General features: G+C 34.1%; 1 protein-coding gene across 2 annotated transcripts in view; it reads left to right on the top strand.

Annotated features, from left to right (window-relative positions):
• The first annotated feature begins 1,743 nt into the window (after nucleotides 1-1,743).
• The window catches only part of NK7.1, a 64,541-nt gene continuing 46,374 nt past the window's right edge, over nucleotides 1,744-19,910 (top strand). The window contains exons 1-3 of one of the 2 annotated variants that reach the window (XM_053759572.2): nucleotides 1,744-2,075; nucleotides 7,846-7,905; nucleotides 9,448-10,303. In XM_053759572.2, coding sequence (XP_053615547.1) covers nucleotides 9,598-10,303 — 706 coding nt within the window. In that variant the 5' untranslated portion in view covers nucleotides 1,744-2,075; nucleotides 7,846-7,905; nucleotides 9,448-9,597. The remainder of the gene's footprint in view (nucleotides 2,076-7,845; nucleotides 7,906-9,447; nucleotides 10,304-19,910) is intronic. The other variant, XM_053759571.2, reaches the window with a different exon arrangement.

The raw sequence follows: 19,910 nt of genomic DNA, 5'->3' as shown, positions 1-19,910 counted from the left end.
GATGCACTGGTCTCGAGCGTACACACAATCTCCTCGTAGCACGCACACTAAACCAGTGTGCGAGCTTTCCCTGTATTGTACAGTAATAGAGCGATGACGTGATTTCCGCGCTGAGTTATTGCTACTGTAACGGCGCTAAATGCTTCGCGCTACGTGACCTTGTCGGGACGTCTTTTTATTTGAAGAATATATTTTGTGACACTACTGTTTGAATACAAATCTGCTTTTATAGACCACTTACTTCCGGTGATGGAAAACATCGTGAAGAAACCTGCAAACAGGTTGATTGTTTAGATTACTAATATATATGCGACTACTTACCATTAGATAGCAGTAGGTAGACGTAAAGGCCATGTAAGATGCGTCTAGGTTGTTTGAATAAAATCTGACATCTATATCAGCAACAACACACTTGATTAGAAAAAGAGACAAATTAGAAAAATAAAAACAGACAAACAAGAAAAATTAGATTTTTTTCTGTTGAAAAGCAAATCAATGATTGGCATAAAATTATTTATATGACCAAACATGATTATTAAATGTCACGTAAAGCAAGAGGGGAAAAATGTTGTTATGTTACGTGATTCAACTTTTTTTTATTATCATCATACTTTGATTTTTTAGGAATACTTTTTGGCACCAAAATTGTGACGTCATAAAATGTCATACAAGCTCCATATATTTTTTTTCTATTTGACATTAGACAAAAGTATCCTATTTAATTTGTTGGAAAGTAGCCAACTGAAAATAATTGAATATTGAAAAATGAGAAACATTTTCGATGTCAGATTATGAAATAAAAAAATCAATAATTGTTTCAATTACAATCAGGTTACTGCAATATTTTTCATCAAGTCTTTGACAAGTGATATTTGATAATTAAGACTTCTCAATATTTTAGTTCAAGTAGGTAATTGGACTACAATTTACTATCACTAGATGAATAATAGGCCAGTGCCCCAGGAGTAAAGAGTTCAAAATGGTAGGTGATTATGAGCAACAGGTCCTATTCCTTTCTTTCAAGTGATAAAAACATTAATTGAGATAAACTGTCTGCGATAATATATAATTTCATATATATTGATAAATAAAAAAAAGATTGCCAAAGTATTATTAACAAATAAATGCACAATTAATTATTTGTTTTACATCATCCCGACGATTATCCACTTATCAAACGATTTAACTAAGTATAACAGATACCAATATTTTTCCTTTGCTTAAGGTATAGTCAACAGCAAGTCATATAGCCCTGTTTTTAACTCCCTGCAGTAATAACGACGAATTATCAACGATTTGTGTTGTTAAATGTGCTGTTGGTCGTACGTATTTGTACCGTCTTTATCATTAATTTTAACAGATAAAATCGTATTAGTGTTTTAAATCCGTGATATTGGTAATTAAATATGTGATATGGGAAATAAGCGCCTGATATGAAAAGATAAATAAGTTAAATGGTTACTTAACGTGCGCAGTCTGTGGAATAAACATTTTAATTATCTAGAAATTTATGTTGAGACTAAGGTGACGTGGTTAAGTTAAAATATGATTTCCTAAACACATGCCTCCTGAATATAGCTATAGTATTACAAACTGCTTCACGTGTAAGATTTTGAGTATTAAGGAAAAACTGTTAAAGAAAATTATCTTTGGTTATTGTGGCCGCCTTGCAAAGGTCACATCTTCGGCCTACAGTGAGGGGGTGGAGAAGGCAACAACTCATAAAATTAAGCGATTTGGATGTGAGTTAGTCTAACTGTGAGGATCGCCGCGTTAACAGCCATCTAGCCGTCCTCTTCGCACACTATCGCACCCACACGGATCAAGCTTTGGCTTCAGTGAGGCCGTCAGTACAACGTTACTTGTGCACAAGAACGATCCGCTCGTCGCATACGTTGCTTCATCGGAATCGCTCGTCTTTAGTTCGCGCCTTAATACGCTATCAATTCGGTTGAGTTTAAACTGTCACGAATTATTCTAAATTCAAATTTGACGTTTTTACTTTTTTGTGATATATAATATTTTTAAACAGTGTAGTGATGTTATAGTGATCAGCCGGATATAACACGATTGAGGTGAGTGGAAAGAGAAATTAATTTAGAACTCGTTAATTAAGTCTAATGAGATCGAAGTTTTATTGAATCGAGATAAGATCTTGTGATTATATAAACAAAACCAGTAGGCATTCTTGTCTTGTCACCAATTAATTGAGCTAGTTAAGATTGTTTTAATGGCGTTTTCTAATTAAGCGAGATTTTTTAAACTATTAGATAAAGTTATGAGGGAATCAACTGTTCAATAAAATTATTGAAAAAAGTATTGATAAAAATACTCGCGTGATATAAATTACTTTATTTATAACAAAGACGTAAACATTTGTTTTGAACATAACTATAACTATTCAAGTAAAATTTTAACGTGTGTAAGTGAACTTTAAGTTTATGTAAGAAAAGTTTATTTAAGTATATGCTTATATCATGAATGAACGTAATCTGTGAAAATGTTAAAAAGCGCGCGATATTTTATTGGATCAATGAGGGCGCGCGGATTTATTACCAATTTGGCACATCAGATGATAAACATCATATTAAGTGACTAGGTATCTTGTCATTTCTCGGGTGCCTTCCTTAGCTGTAAACTGTCGGAGCTTCCTCTCTGCTTCATATTAAGTAATATTATATGTAAGTACTATTTCTATTAAGGTAAATGGTTATCAATCTTAATAATATTATTGTTCCAAATTTTATAAACGTCGCAGATAATATAAAATTGACAATTAAAACTTATCAATAGCCATATAAACGTCCCCACAGCTGGATCATAGGCCTTTCTTATGGATGGATAAGGAGTATGGGTCATGACCCATCACGCGGGCCCAATGAGGATTGGCGGGTTTTAACGACTGCAAATACAACCGGGACTGACCAACGGTTTACGTGCCTACCGAAGCACGGAGGAGCTCAAGATAATAACATATTCGGTTACCCATCCAATGACCGACCATTGTAAGAGTTACTTAACCACCACTATCGTAGGTCGAGTGCACTAACCGCTGCGTCATTGAGCTTTACAGAGAAATTGACAGTTAATAAAAAAAATAATGAGGGAATTATGTGATTCGCCAACGGATCGTTGGAGAATAAGATTAGATTAAATTAATGAGATGAGCTTCGTTTCCAATAATATTATGTCAGATATCATCCAGTCACTTTTAATTAAAGTGAATGGTTTCCTTGTATTCGGAGTCTATCCATAATAAGTTCCGTATCTTACTACTTCTTATCTATGTAATATTCTGTAACAAACTAAAAAAAAAGTCCTGTATAAGTACGTAATACTTTTAGTTACCTTCCTATTGTTTTATGATGCAGTGCATTCTGGCAAGCACTAAAATCGATTGTTTCGATGATACAATCGATAAATATCGAATTAACGTGTAATTGTTCCGAATAATGTAATACTAATTGATTGCGATCGTCGCCGGACTAGAGATACGGGGAGATTGATATAGTCTGATAGCTCGTGATTGTCGGCCATGTTGGTTTAAGGATGTGTTGTTGATGCGTTATTGCGTGTTCCGTATATAGTATACATAATTTACATAGAGAAAACAAACCGTTTAAAACAATAACAATAAAACATCTAATTAGTCGGCAAGTTTAAAATTAGTACATTTAATTAATAGTGACAATATTAAATTAGAAATTAAATTACTTTATCACTTGAACAAATCACCAATAGATTGATTTATAAAATCAGGCCAGCTAATTTTTAACTTAGCAACTGAATAATACAGAAGCAATCGATATCCGTTCACATAGTTTTCTGAATCAGAAAGCACCTGCTTAATGAGACTTTGACTCTGTTTATTTACTCTATAAGATACGAGTAACTTTAACAGCTGAAAACTCATCTTTAATCTTAGCTGATTCATCCTGGAAGTAAAATTAACTGAATTACCGTTATAACCAATTTGGTTGAACAGATTATGACATTAATCGATAACGATGTGGGACCGGCCACGTACAAAGTCGCGGAAGTTCCGACGGCATCGTGTGTGGGCCCTTTGATACAACCGGCGACTCGATAGCTCGTTTGCATATCGATTCATATTGAATTATAAACCCTATTCCCCATCTCTATACAGAAATTTCAAATTTCGAACGAGACAATATTTGATGGCATAATTTTCTTTTTAATTTTCCGTCATAGGAAACATCCAGTTTGTGGTATCAAATAATTATGCGGCGAGATTTTGACAGAACATTTTTTTTAAATAAATGGCAGTGTTAATAGTCACGCTTCCTTAATTATAGTGGTTTGATCTTTGATTTCAGAATTTATCGCTAAAGTTTATAACGACAACGCGGCTTTGCTAAAGACTTTAAAGAAATTATTAACATGTTTGAGAATAATGTACAGGAAATTAGTTCTATAATTACGCCATATTTTCAAGCAACTTTAATGATTCGATATGTTTGAATGATGTTAGTCAAAACGAAAGTTTGTTTTTTTAATTATTTGAGTGAAATGAAAGCGATATGAAAGCGAAAAAGCTTTTATTGAGAAATATTTTTGTTTTTTTCTGAGTGTATTAAAAATTGTAATCAATAATAATTATAATTGACGTTGTATTGTAAATTACACCGACATTGTTAAAAAGAACAGCATTATTTAGACATATATGCAACGCGCCGCGTCGGTTTTTGCTTACATATCTATAAGCCATTGACGTCAATAAAACTAAATGGCCTATATAATACATATATCTATTTATCGTTGTAAGCCGATTAAGTTAAGTATGCTTACTTAATTTAAATTATAGAAATAAATACAATTAATAAATTGCTTACGTATTTGTAAAATAGAACGACTAACTTTGTTATTTGCTAAAATAAGTTTTATGTGGTTTTATCATAGTAAATTAGTTTTTTTTATATAAAGGAAAATTAATAAATAATTTAATGACGTCTGACACACATAGACGTGATTGGTTTAAAAACTACATATACCTAGAGAATTTTAATCTATTCATGTAGATACATATTGACTTTTATGAGTTTGCAAATTTAAAATTCCATCCATCCATGTATGTACTTTTTGTATTGTCTTTATTAATCTTATGCACGCGGTTTCGCCCGCGTGATATCCTCTGTGAAAGCGGAACAGACATGATTTGCATACAAATTTTCACCGCCCAATATAATCACATTGGGGTTGATTTTTGAAAAAAAAAATAGTAGGTATACATTTGAACGGGGGTCTTTAACTACGTGCTCATGAAATTTTATCAAAATCGCTCTTTTGGTTTAGCCGTGAAAGCGGAACAGACAAACAGACTTTCACATTTAGGTATAATATTTAGTATATATGGATGGATTTAGTAAATATCATGAAATTAAATCAATTTGATATAAGTGTAAATGATAACCTGTTTCTGTAGTATTTAAATATGTATTTCTTCTTAATTTCGTGTAGGTATTTTGTACCAAACAGGGCATCTAATATTGCAGTAAACATTAATAGATTTACCGCAGCATAGTGCAACATCATACGTATTCGTGCATCGTCCATGCGCACTGAACGTAACTTAATCTCTAACCCCACGATGATAGTGACGTACCTTTATTGTATACACTTAAAATGTACATGGCAACATTTTCCTTTTGTATATCCTACCATAATAAACGCGAAAGTTTGTGAGGATGAATGTGTGTGTTTGTTATACTTTCACGCAAAATCTACTGGACGGATTGTTATGAAATTTGGTACACGGGTAGAATACAACCTGGAATAACACATAGGGTACATTTATTCCAAAATTTTCACGGGAGCAAAGCCCCTGGGCGCAGCTAGTTAATATAATCATTCTTGTTGGTTCATAATCTCAATAAAATATTTTTTTCTTGAAATTCTTACTTACCTTTTACTTTTATTTATAACATAATACGTACACAGTCAACAGCGCATCAAGTTACCCTGTATAAACCTCTATGTTGCGGTAATAGCGGCGAATTTGCAATGAATTTGGGTAGGTTCATGTGCTGTGTTGACGATACGTAGTAAGTAGTTTCAAACAATGATTTCGCTAAAACTTCATTGAACGTGTTTCTTTTTTCAATCTTATTATTTGTTTTTATTGATTTTTCATTAATTTATGAAATGCTACCTACTTGTTATTATATGAAGAAAACGTCGATAATTTTCTCCACAATATCGACAACACGTCTCGTCACTAGCCACCCTCGGTCGCCCCTTCGCATGAATGAAACAACCGTTTTCCTCTCATCGTCACTGTTGATTGATTTTTATTGGAAACCAAACCAGGGTTGGTTACCATAGGTATATTTCTTCATAGTCGTATTCCTTACGGTTGAGGGTCGTCATTATTACGTGGAACGAAACACACACAACAACTTTCTTGGCATTATCAATGGAGTGGTTGCCAATGCCTTCTCCATTTCACACACAAGTTTAATAAAAATCAACCATTGTGCAGGTTTCCTCGCGATGTTTTCCTTCACCGGAATCAAGTGGTGTTCGATGAAAACTAATATATATGAGTCAAGTTGGTATACAAACTCATGTGGCACGAGCAGGATTCGAACTTGGGACCTTTCGATCCACAGGCGGGCGTCTTAACCATTACACCACCACCGCTTCACCATACGTGACACCAATCTGTTAATTAATTGATTTATTAAGTATATCGATATATTATATATTGATTTATAATTTATCTATTTAGGAAAACCACAGCTAAGTAACAATTATATAGTATCTAGCTTTTGCCCGCGGCTTCGCACGCGTTAATTTTCCGGGATGAAAGGCACCCTATGTCCTTCTCCATACTTCAAACTACGTGTATGCAAAATTTCAAGGAGATTGGTTGAGTAGATTAAGTATGTGAATAGGTAACAAACAAAATTACTTTCGCATTTAAAATATTAGTTAGGGTGGATCAACATAATATCCTCATATATATACTAGCTTAGAGGTATTGTAAGTATATTATATTATTAGTATTAGCATAAATAGGTATAGTTAGGATTAGGATGACAGTATGAAACAGAGAAGTCTTCACAGTAACACAAAAGTTTTTTTTTTTCTTTTATTGGGGTCAACAAAATTTTACGGTATTATGATATATATACAATGTAAGACCATAGTTTAACGTAAATATAAAACCAGCACCGTTAACCACAGTTTAAATAAAGAATAAGCTGAGAGAGTACAAACAAGTAAAAAAATAAGTTCAATAAGGCACTCGAGTGTGTTATTGCAAACACTGGTATAACACTAGTATATTACTGGTATAACACCAGTATATTACTGGTATAACACTAGTATATTACTGGTATAACACTAGTATATTACTGGTATAACACTAGTATATTACTGGTATAACACTAGTTCATTTGCAACGAAATGTAAAGTGCTTGCCCCTGAACCGAGAGGTCCCGGGTTCGATCTCCGGTTGGGTTATGATGGAAAATTATATTTTTCTGATTGGCCCGGGTCTTGGATGTTTATCTATATGTATATGTTATAGAATATAGTATCGTTGTGTTACTATGCCATAACACAAGTCTAGAACTTACTTTGGGGCTAGCTCAATCTGTGTGATTTGTCCTTATATATATATATAAGGATATTGTATCGCTATATATACATATGTATATATATATATAGGTTTTGTTGTGTTTACATCACAACCCTACGTACAAATTGAAACAAAGCGAGATGTCGGCGATACATTGCACGCGCTCCGCAAATGTTACATACTCACTCAACAAATTACGAAAAAACAGAAGAGAAACTCTACTAATAAATCTTTCCTTCTAGCTGTAGAGATGTGTGGGCCCGCCCTAGAATAAGACCACTCCATATCACACCTAAATATAAGTAAGTATTATTAAGATGTGCCCTAGGGAACTTAAGTATTTCTGTAAAATTTAATTTCTTTGACCAAATCGCACGCATTGAAATTTCTAACAATTTTGGCTAGTATGTGTTGTTATTATATGTCTTTTGGATTTTTTCCAGTGTCCGATTAAAGAACTAATAATCTAATGACTAATGTGTCAGGTATTAGAATATCAATTAGTTTCTATTATCGTCCGATAATAGAAACTAATTGATTAATGAATATTTAATCCTTACTACATTAATCTCATTTCCTTCGTCTTCTTCCTTTAGTAGAGTACGAAGTAGGATATGTGGTGTTTTTCATTTTTCAAACTACTAAAAAAGAATTATTCTTATATTAAAGGCTAAAAAAATAATTTCCTACATTAAATATTTTTTTCTTTTCCCAAATTTTAAAATAAGACAAAGAGTGGTAATTCTGTGCTCACTATAACTTAAGTCTGCTCAATTCGGTGTTGCAGGGTTTTTGTAGATATTTCAGCTAAAATTCCGAACATTTACCGATTTATTGCATTGTTCATTTCATTGTGTCAGGTATCTGTAATTTCCAAATCTATAGTATTTGTTAATTAAACGGTATATTTGTTTTTTATATATATATGTATATGTATATTGCCGCTGGAGATTTCCACGGGAATATTCATTAAACTGAGATGACATTAGAAATTTAAATATTATCATTTATTCATACAAAATGAAATGTATATTATTGTACAGCATTGGGCTTAAAAAATATGTCTAACATTGCTTCATAGGCAAGCGAGTATTGTCGAAAATACAAATACTTGTCTGTTATGCTGGTATTATTTATATAAACAATTTTTCGTTCACATCTGTCTGTCTATCTGTTCTCTATAATGAAAGCTTGTAAGTACTAAATGGGCTAAAATTTGCATTTCACGTGAAATACTGCCTGATTTTTACATGGAACTGACAAAACTAGAAACACTAACTAACGCGCATGAAAACATCGGACAAGATCGGTGTGTGGCTGTTGGCAGCCCTAACTGGGGAACGATAGCGTCTCAATGTTGTATCAAATTCTTGGCAGTAAATGAGACAAAGATATTATATGCATTCTAAAGTGTATTATTTATCGCACCTTTAGATGATGGTGATCAAAACTGTGTTACTCATAAACCGCTCAGTTTATACGAGATTCGACACGGATAACATACATTTATAGATGATCAAATAGGTAGGTAGGACACAAGATTTTATACTACTAGAAATTCCATATGGCCTGTGAGATGAGATGTTTGTAAGCGGAAGAATGTATTACGATTCGTCTGGAACTATACAGTTTCTTATTTTTAATGTCATTTATAAAAAAATCTTCACTATAAAATCAAATAGAGCAAAAGAGTTAAGTGTTGTATAAATTAAACTCGAAATGCTGTCAAGATATTTCTATTCTGAAACCAATCACATAAACGCACCAAGTATTCGCGCGAATGCTCGCTCCAGCGCGCGCACTCACTCAATAAGACTCACTCAATGTGCGTCTGTTTGTTACAGGAAGCATCTGAAACCCGTGGGACTTCAAAGCCGCACCCGACATCAAACAAACTCCCCAACATCAATCCCGAGTGGCTATTAAATGCTAATTCAATCATAAAAACAAACATGACACACTATTTCCGTACAAATCGTGGCTGAATTTTACACATGAGTGCCGAATCGGGACAAGACTCTGAGACAGACATGCAAACTGTAGTCTCGAATTACGTGCCGCCAAATTTAATAGACCAAGCCGATAGAACTCTTATAGATAATTTCCAAAATGATAATTCGTACGACTACCAATATAGAGAGGACAGTGTTGACGAAAAAATAAACGTAGATGAAGAAGATAAAGACGAAGAATTGGTAATAGCTGACGATGAAACAGAGAAGGTAGAATCTCAGAACGGTGATAATTCAGAAGAAAATGTACAAGAAGATAGGGAAGATGTTGAAGTTGGGAGGAAAGAAGAGTATAGAAAAGAGGAAATGTGTGAGCCGTCGTGGCATCCACATGTTTACGGAAAGCCACCGAAAAAGCCGACACCGCATTCAATTGAATATATCTTAGGGTTATCGAATGCAGAGAGTAATGAGCCAAAACGGTCGACCGTGAGTCAGCTGATGAGTGTGAAGAGGAATTTTGATGTGAAAAAGCCTTATTTCGAGAAGAGTATTCAAGTACAAAATGACAGGAAGTATAGTTTAAGTGCGCATAAGAATAAACTGCAGGAACAGTTGCTCCAGCGTGGAGTGAGGACTAGTGAGAGTGAAGTGGAGAAAGTGCCGTATTATAAATGTGAGGAGCAGCCTTTGAACCTGTCGGTGCCAAAGCCCAAGGACGCTTGGAGTGCGGATGATGATAAAAAAGGTAAGAAATGAAAATAAATTGTGTTTAAGAAGTTGTACCTACGGTTTCATCATTAGATTTACATACGGAGAGGCTTATGTGGACTTTTAGGACTGAATTGACGATGATAACGTACCTAATTATGAATAGTAGGTAGGACACAAGATTTTATACTACTAGAAATTCCATATGGCCTGTGAGATGAGATGTTTGTAAGCGGAAGAATGTATTACGATTCGTCTGGAACTAGAGCAGTTACTTATTTTTAATGTCATTTGTAAAAAAATCTTCACTATAAAATCAAATAGAGCAAAAGAGTTAAGTGTTGTATAAATTAAACTCGAAATGCTGTCAAGATATTTCTATTCTGAAACCAATCACATAAACGCACTTAATTATTTAAAAATTATTTACTAGCCTATGGCTTTAGAATTAGAAATACTAGAGCTCAGTCAAACAAACTATAACTTTAGTAATTGATGGTAACTAAAAGCCATTAAGTTATTACATATTTTATCGATTATTCAGTACCCATCACACATGTCACAGCTCATATATGAAGGCTTCTGTTGTATTAATAGATTTCAGGGAATCCATTATTAATGAAAAATTATGAACATGGACAGAAAAGATCCGACCTTAAGCGTTAAAAGTCGTCCAAATAAACACAAACTACCTATCTGAGCGAATTTCGGTTTTAACTGGTTGAAGTAAAACTGTCAAACTCTGTTTTATTTTGTGTTGGCAGTGTTAGTAGTAGGTACTGTTGATTTTTCTACATGAGTTTTAAAATAATTTTCGGTGTTAACGGTTCGATATAGATTCTTTGGCGTTTCAGTTCTCGCGCAAAATTAAATTTTATACATCTCAAAAATTTATACTATTCAAAAATTCATATATCTCAAAAAGTTGCTAACGACTAGCATTTTTTATGAACGGAACGGGTCTAGTTCATAATATCGTCAATCAGTACATCGACTGTCGCGACATCGACAACGAACAGTGTTAGTTTCTTTCGGCATTTCTTTACAGCAGTGATCGTTCCGAAACGCTTAAAACATACTCTAAGTTAGAATACGTCTTGCCTCTTTCTGTCAATTATATTATAAAGTGCGATATGGACAAAACATGTTATTAGCTTAAAGTATGCTCATTATGAATAATAGGGTAAGCAACTGCTTATTAAACGGTTTGACCAGTGAGAAATGCGGAAAGAAACTTATATTTAAACAGTGTTGGTTTATCTCATGCCAGAATATTATACCTAAAATTATTGTTTTTTATTATATTCGCCTGCTGATCAGTACCACGGCCGTGCCACATGCTAGCACGTGTCAAAACAAACTCGTGGGCGATTCCCCGAAGTGCCGATATAGGCAATTAACATCTGACAGTAAATCCTAGTCAATTAGTCGGGAACCAAAGTGCTTTCGGTCGGCAATCACTTTTATTGTCGATCAAATTTGTTTGAGGTTCGCTGTAATGATCTGAAGTGTGTATTTATAAATATGAGTTAAATGTGCCTTTTGAGATCCTCCCATGGGATTTTCAGGACGTGGCCGTTAAGATTCATGGAGGTATTATTTTTTTTCCTTTTCCATCTATAATGGGCTCTTTGAAAAGACGGTACAGACGGATAACTAATCATGCCAGGTACCTTAACATGGTTTAAATATAAAATTACAGAAAAAAATAAGGATAAATTAAGGCATAGACGAACAGAATGCTTACTGCATTCGTCTAAAAATGTCTTAAGTTTGTGTGGTATTTACGAAATTTATTATTTTACATTAGGTACCTATGTCTTGTTTTTTTTTTACTTTATAAGGACAAATCGTACATATTGAGTTTGCCCCAAAATAAATTCAATATTGTGCTAGGGCATACTAACTCAACGATACCATATTCTATAACATATACATATAGATAAAAATACATAGATCATAATTTTCTTAAATTCGCAAAAAAAATCTGTTATTGTGTTGTTAAAATAGCAACTATTTTATTAATTTCTCATAAATATTTGTTAGTCTTGGCAAAATAGCCAGCCTATTAACTTATAACAGTTGATGGTCACCTCTTGCATGTAATTTTCTACATTGTAGTCTTATAAGTAGTGGAATTATTGAATGTTCCTATTACTGGTAATAAAGCGACTTCTATTCATACACTGCTTTGTATTGAAGCATTTTAATCGGGACCAATACGCAAATATTCGCAATTTACGGCTGCAGAAACATATTTTATAGCACTTTGAACGCTGCTGCTCCAGGAATAGGGGTCATAAAATATTCAGATAGACGTATGAATAAATTTGCAAGATGTAATTTGAACGTGGAACGTCCAAGCAATAAGCTATTGGCCGATGCAGCTGTGTCGTCCGTCGGTGTTTAGGGTTGCCAACTTATTTTTAGATTTGCATTTATAAGGATTAATTACAAACGAATGCGCTGTCTTGCGTCAATAAATGGAACGTGCACTTGTTGACGGATGCATCTCTTTGATTTAGGGCCACCATTTGTAGCACTAATCGTCCTAATGGACTATAAATTAAGCGCCGATTTATTTACTTGATGACTCATACATGATCTAGCAATATGAGTAATCATAGACAGGCTCATTCTATGAATATTTTAGTAACAGAAATCATCTGAAGTAGCTTTAAGCTTTAAATGTCTTTAAAGGTCATATGCCAAATGATACGTAACTATTACGTATATATTGATAATGTTTGAAGCACATAGGTACCTTCTTAGCTTCGTCTATCGTCTAATATACGTTTTATTTGTTTTCTTTTATATTCTGTAGGTAAAGGACAAAACACATGTATATATTGACAAGGACATCTGGCCCGGTAACAGAGTCAATGGTGTCTAAAAAAATGTCAAGAAAATTATTTGTAGGTATTTTTAAGATTTCATTTTTGATCATCATCGGGCCAAGAATCTCAATCTTTAAATGATTGAATTGAAATATTGTACATCTATATACTGATTAATATCTTTTTTATTGATCTAATCTTATTTCTTGATTCAGGGAAGTAATACTTACATAAATTAAGATAAGTACCTATACTTAAGATTATGAAATATCTACGTGGTCGCCCAAAACTACAATCGTTTTACAAAGTGATCATGATGACAAAGTGTATTAATCAGATTTGGACCCTTAGCAGGTATTGCAAATAAGTTGAGACAAATGACAAGAGAAAATATGATATACTAGCTGTTGCCCGGGATAGCTTTGAGCTCCGGTCATTAACTATAACTAACTACCTATTCTAAGTTTCATCAAAATTAGCCGATCGGTTTAGACGTGAAAGCGTGATAGATAATACTTAAAAACTTTTCGTATTGGTGCAACCCCATAATCGCGAAAAAAATATGCTGTTTCATACGAAATCATATATATATATATATATTTAATTTGACGAAATATAATATATGCGGTTTTATACGTACGCGGTTTTGTACGATGACATGATTTTTTCAGCCTGTAATTGAGTAAGGATAGCTGGCAACCCTAAGCTCCGTCGGCACGTCATCTGTCTGCGATCGGATACATACATGGCGGAGGTTGGTTTAATTTGTTGCGCGCTGGCCGTACTCTGTTTAGACTGGGCTTAGCCGACACTATACTGCCATTTTAATCTACACTTATATTAATAAGTGATTCGATACAGAAGCCAATATGTTATTTCCAGTGTCCGACCGAAACTATGGATCGTTGAAACGTGATTTTAAACTAATTTTAGACTTTCGCGTTTCATTATAGCATATAGATTTCATACGCGTATCTTTTAGGTATACATTTAAAAAATCAAAAATATATACTGAAGCAGTCAAAGTTTGGCGAACTATTCGCGGGTAGTGTGGAGCCGGCATAATGTTATAAAGTTAGTAATTAGTGAATGTTGTCTGTCTGCCTGAAAAGCTTGTGTTTTCACGCCTTAACCACTTTTGATGGAATATACTTTTTAAACTGATGTCAAACATAGGCTAGTGCGGGCGGAACTGCGGAGTACTGCTAGTTTACAATAACAACAATAAAAAAAACATTGAATGAGCAGTCAAAATTACCTAATTATCAACCACTGAGAATACACACACTATTATTAATCATACTTATGTCCTTTTTCACGACTGAAGATTGCAGGAAAACGGTGTTGTAAACGTTTCACTTTAAAAAGCGACATGAGATTTGCGATTTAACTAACTATAAAACAAATCCAGAACATCATCAGATGTGTGAAGTCATGTAACCAGTACATATAGCATAGCTTTAACTAAAATGTAGGTTTTATCGATAATGGCTCTCATAAATACTTATCCTTTTTCTGGATAGCATTTAGCTCTGATCGTAAACTACAAATAAGCGAATCGGGTTTGTTTGATTGGCCCATTACTGCTTTATTTAGAGGCTAGAGTGCTCCACGTCTCGTTCTTAACGCGTTTATCGCTGTTATTTTATAATTATAATGATGTAAATTTACACGGAGTTCAATAAATGATATAGGCTAATAAAAATCGGTAATCCAACAATTGCTAATATTTAATGTCGTCCAAGAGGATGTTGGAACATCGTACGATATGGAGAAGAAGTAGGAAAGCCTTGAGTTCTATTGTTAAGAATAGAGAGAGAGAGAGAGAGAGAGAGAGAGAGGGTAATTAATACAAGCAAACTATAACGACGGTGGACGAGTGTAACTTAATGAGTTAAAGTATTCATCAGTGAAACCTTCCGATTTCCATTATTTATAAGCATGCATATAGGAAATTATATTTAAGTAAATAGCATATATTATGCTTGCTGTGCCCTTGCACCTGTACTATATTTTTAAGTGACTTCTTTTTATCCTGTGAATTGCAATAAATGACCTAAATCTTAGTTAGAGATTCAACTTACCGGCCCAATCCGATGAATCTCATACAAAGTCGCAGATTGGGCCGGGCACGTGATGGGAGACAAAAGATGTCAGCGTCTCTTTTCTTCTCATGTACTTCTAAGAGTACATCTCTTTCTTGTACCTACGAGCGAATTGAAAGATATGACTGGATCTTTAGCTTTCTGTCTACGGAGCAATCACAGCGTTTTATACGGAACCCTGAAAATCTAAGTAAAATGTAAATGTTTTTTTACGTGGTTATAGTACTTAGTTAACGACCTCAGAAATGTAATTAAGTAATTACTCAAACGTCAATGACCGCGTTGTATCTAAGAGCGGCTTTAATTGTCCATACCTTATTTATTTTAAAATTGTCCATCGAATTTGGTTCAGTTTTTTTTTATTATATACCTCAGAAAATCTTATTTAATCTAACTCATATACTCTAAGTACTATAGTTACTAAATCCTACTTATATATAAATGCGAAAGTTTGTTAGGGTAGAATATAACCTGAAATAACATAAAAATTTAAAGCCGGCCGTCTGCGTGACGTCTACCCTCCTTGGGAATGCTATAGTTGCCTATCAGCTGCCTAGGCTGTGTGTCGCTTAGTCGCCTCGTACGACAACCAAGGGAGGATATGGAGTGGTCCTATTCTAGGGCGAAACCACACGGTTATGATCCTCTTCGTTACTAATTCTTTCTTTCCAGCTAATCCTTTCCAATCTCCGCAAACACCACATCTCGAATGCAACCAACCTTTTACTTTTTCGACACAGTCCTCGTCTTGCAGCTATTAACTATAATCACTAATTATCGTGTAAAATTTTATCGAATCCATTAAAATCCGACTTAGCAATAAAATTATAATTGACTTTAAATTACATCGTGAATCTTCAAAAAAAAAAAAAGTAATAGTAACTTAAGGGCAGTCACTAGGGTTGCCTTTCATCTCGAACACTTGCGGGACAGACAGACAGAAGTGATAAATCACATTATACATGCTTCGGGATTAGACTGAAATACTCTTTCGGCAGTGTCTATGATTTGTCAAGTTAACAGTTTCAGACTTGTGTGACCACAGTTTTAGTGTTATATGGGACATTTACTGGATTTACATTTAATTAATATAAAATGTATATTGATAGATAAGTAATTCGTTAAAAATCATATTAAAAAAAAACTACTAATATTAGAAATAGATAATGATTATTCGACATTCAATGACATTTTTAAACCGAATTCGAACATTTGCCAAAAATCGTATTAAACGCTAATTTACGACCTCGGTGGCGCAGTGGTATAGTGGTTGCCTCTGAACCGAGAGTTCCCGGGTTCGATCCTCGGTCGGGTCATGATGGAAAATGATCTTTTTCTGATTGGCCCGGGTCTTTGATGTTTATCTATATTATGTATTTGTTATATAATATAGTATCGTTGATTTAGTATCCCACAAGTCTTGACCTTACTTTGGGGCTAGCTCAATCTGTGTCATTTGTCCTAAGCTCAATCTGTGTGATTTTTCCTAATATATTTATTTATTAATAGAATGACATAACGTCGTGTATGCCGTTTAAAAATTGTTGCAATGACGTCTTATGTACGTGCCTTTAAGAGCGAATAAAAGCGCTGATTTAAGATTTTGAAAACCAAATAGATAATGTTAAACCTAAATTTTATTTTTATTTTGTACTTACCATTTTGCTAGAAATTAAAAAAGAATATACTTATTTTTACGAAAATTCGGCTGTCATTTGTTAACGACGTCAATCCTCTTTTACTGTCCTCTGTTATTGTTCTATTTTGTTATTATTATGTCCGTGCTATTGCCAACATTATTGTCGAGACTGGTGTCAAATTTCATATAAGTCAACTGAAGGCATCTGACATGGCGTTTACGACTACTCACCGCCATCTAGTGGCAAATACTTGTAGCATACACACTAATAAACTAAATAGCTAAGCTGGTTGTCTAGGTTTTATGCCGGCGACACATTATCGCCAAACTGTGAACATTGCGTAGTTTGTATGAGAGCTATTATTCACCGCAATGAAAAACCAGCAGTGTAAGCCATATCCGCCTAAACCTATGTAGGATTTCTCTTAAAGAATGAGTTATTTAGATGATTTTTTATAGTTCACAAGTTGTTTACCCAACTGAAGTCATAAAACTAATAACCATCCATCAAACCAAACAACTACAAATCAAAGGTGACCACACGTCACTTTTTCATAGCAATCTCGTTAATAGCCCTATAAATTGAGTAGGCAGTTGAAACACTGCGCTGTAAACTAGGTGGCCGACTTTGAAGTTGGTCGGATATTCCGATTCAGTTAGATGTTGTTACATAAATCTTTTGTTTTTAAAACTTCAAGCTGTGTTGGCTCGATTGGTTAGAAATTGAATTGTTTTAGAAATGTCCAGGTTCGAATCTCAGGCCGACAGCTCAGCATATTATACGTACCTATCGATTATTTAGCATGATGACCATAATGGCGTAGCTAGTCGTCACCACGCCTCTCAAGGTCCTGGGTTCGACTCCAAGCACGTGTAAATATTTGTGCATAAAGATATTTGTCTGCGGTACTGGGTTGTTTGGCCGATTGATTAAGTTGCAATTAGAGTAATACGCCTTTAGGTGAATTAAAGCTAACACCAATGATAGCAGAGATGAGCGAAACGCAATCAGAGTCATTCATTACACGTGTCACCTGTATCTGCAAATTCACTAAGGTTAAAAAAAAATAATTATCTTCTAGGATTAGTCATATAATATCTTAAACTCGATGTTTTCAAGCGGTTTAAAATAAACTTCCTTACTGAAATCTACAAAAACACACAGTTTCCGTTACTATAAGACGTTTAAACCAGATAAACACACAGGTGTCCTCTATCCGCAGGCCCATAACTACAGATTTATTTTTCCTCTGTTTGTTTAACCGACTTCGACAGTAATATAGTGTATTGTTGTAGTTTGCGGTTGAAATAGAGTTTTATTAAAGCTTTTGCGGTGCTTTATAGGCGCTTTTAGGTCTGTTTTACACAGCCAAAGTTACAGTAGTACAGTCCCCAGCACATCAACCTCTCTTGTATGACTTTTCCATAGTTGAAATAAAAAATATATTTGTCCTAATATATTTATTTATTTTATAAAAATAAAATAAATTTTATCAAATATAAATTAATATATAATATATATAAATTATAAAAATAAAATGAATAAATAAATATATTAGGACAAATCACACAGATTGGGCTAGCCCCAAAGTAAGTTCGAGACTTGTGTTATGGGATACTAACTCAACTATACTATATTTTATAACAAATACATAATATAGATAAACACCCAAGACCCGGGCCAATCAGGAAAAGATTATTTTCCATCATGACCCGACCGGGGATCGAACCCGGGACCTCTCGGTTCAGTGACAAGAATCTTACCGCCTGCGCCACCGAAGTCGTCAGAAATAAAAATAGTAAGAAAAACTAATTTTGTCAATATAGTAGTTAATATATTTATTTCCTCAAAACATTTCGAACTTCGCGCTCTCATCACTTGCACTTTTTAAAATTTTAACAAAGACAAGAATTCGCTTTACTATCTGACTTTAAAAATAATTAATCTGTACTATGGTAATGTCAATTTTATGAATATCTTATGATTTTGGAAAAGATGAAGAAGAAATGAAAGCGCGGACGTAATGTCTTTAACCCTTACGGGGTAGATAGAGCTGAGAGTTGCCCACTCGTCAAAATTGTCACGTCTTTAAGGCTATAGAGCCGAGAGTTGCGAAACTCGAAGACCACGTTTAGCTGTATGGTCGCTTATTGGTGGAACATTTAGAGATTAAGCAATGACAGGTTTCTATAGTAATGATAGCCGATAATATACCATTAATAAATACATTTAAATGCTTTTGAAAACCTATTGAAGGTTATTGCAAATTAGTCCCTATTACTGTGACGGTAAATTTGAAATTCAATTTCAAATTTACCTGCACGGTCTGTGCAGGTAAATTTGAAATCCGAATTATTCATCCTCTACTAGCTAATAAACCTGTGTTTTTATTTTATTTTGTTTAGTGCAATAAAGTTATTTAAATGAAAAAAAAATACAACTTCACAACTGGCCAGCATCATCTGGTTACATATTGAATAACCCGATTCGCCCAACATGTATTCACATTCTGTATTTAATTTAATTGCGCTGTTATTTGGAGTAAATGGTCGTGTCAATGATATGAGTAAATTGCGTATTTTGCAATTTTTGGGATGTTAAAACGCTGTTAAATTGCTGAAATCCTTTAGTGTAGTGTATGGATATACATTTCCGTGTATATTACGCAATATTTACTGACAATACTATAGATTTAGAATATAGCTTAGCAAAATCCACAATCATAGCCCCAAACGCAAGCGATCGTTGCACTGTAAATGCGACTATACGACTTCTAGCTTATTAGCTAACACATCTAAACCCAAATTTATTTTCAGAAAATATTCATTCACATAAATTTAGTAATTTTGAATCTTTTAGCGCGCTGTTTTCAGTCATTACAATCTGCCATTAAAATATCCTCCACTGGCCTTCCTTATGGATGGATAAGGTGGGCTATGACCCACCACGTGGCCCATTGCGGATTGGCGGGTATTAACGACTGCAAATACAACCGTGACCAATGACTTCAAGTGCCTTCCGAAACACGGAGGAGCTCAAGACATTACAATTTTGATCACCCA

The sequence above is a fragment of the Plodia interpunctella genome, chromosome 19, assembly GCF_027563975.2.
Source record: "Plodia interpunctella isolate USDA-ARS_2022_Savannah chromosome 19, ilPloInte3.2, whole genome shotgun sequence".
Taxonomy (NCBI): domain Eukaryota; kingdom Metazoa; phylum Arthropoda; class Insecta; order Lepidoptera; family Pyralidae; genus Plodia; species Plodia interpunctella.
The sequence above is the reverse complement of the archived record's forward strand: the minus strand, read 5'-3'. Positions and strand labels throughout refer to the sequence as shown.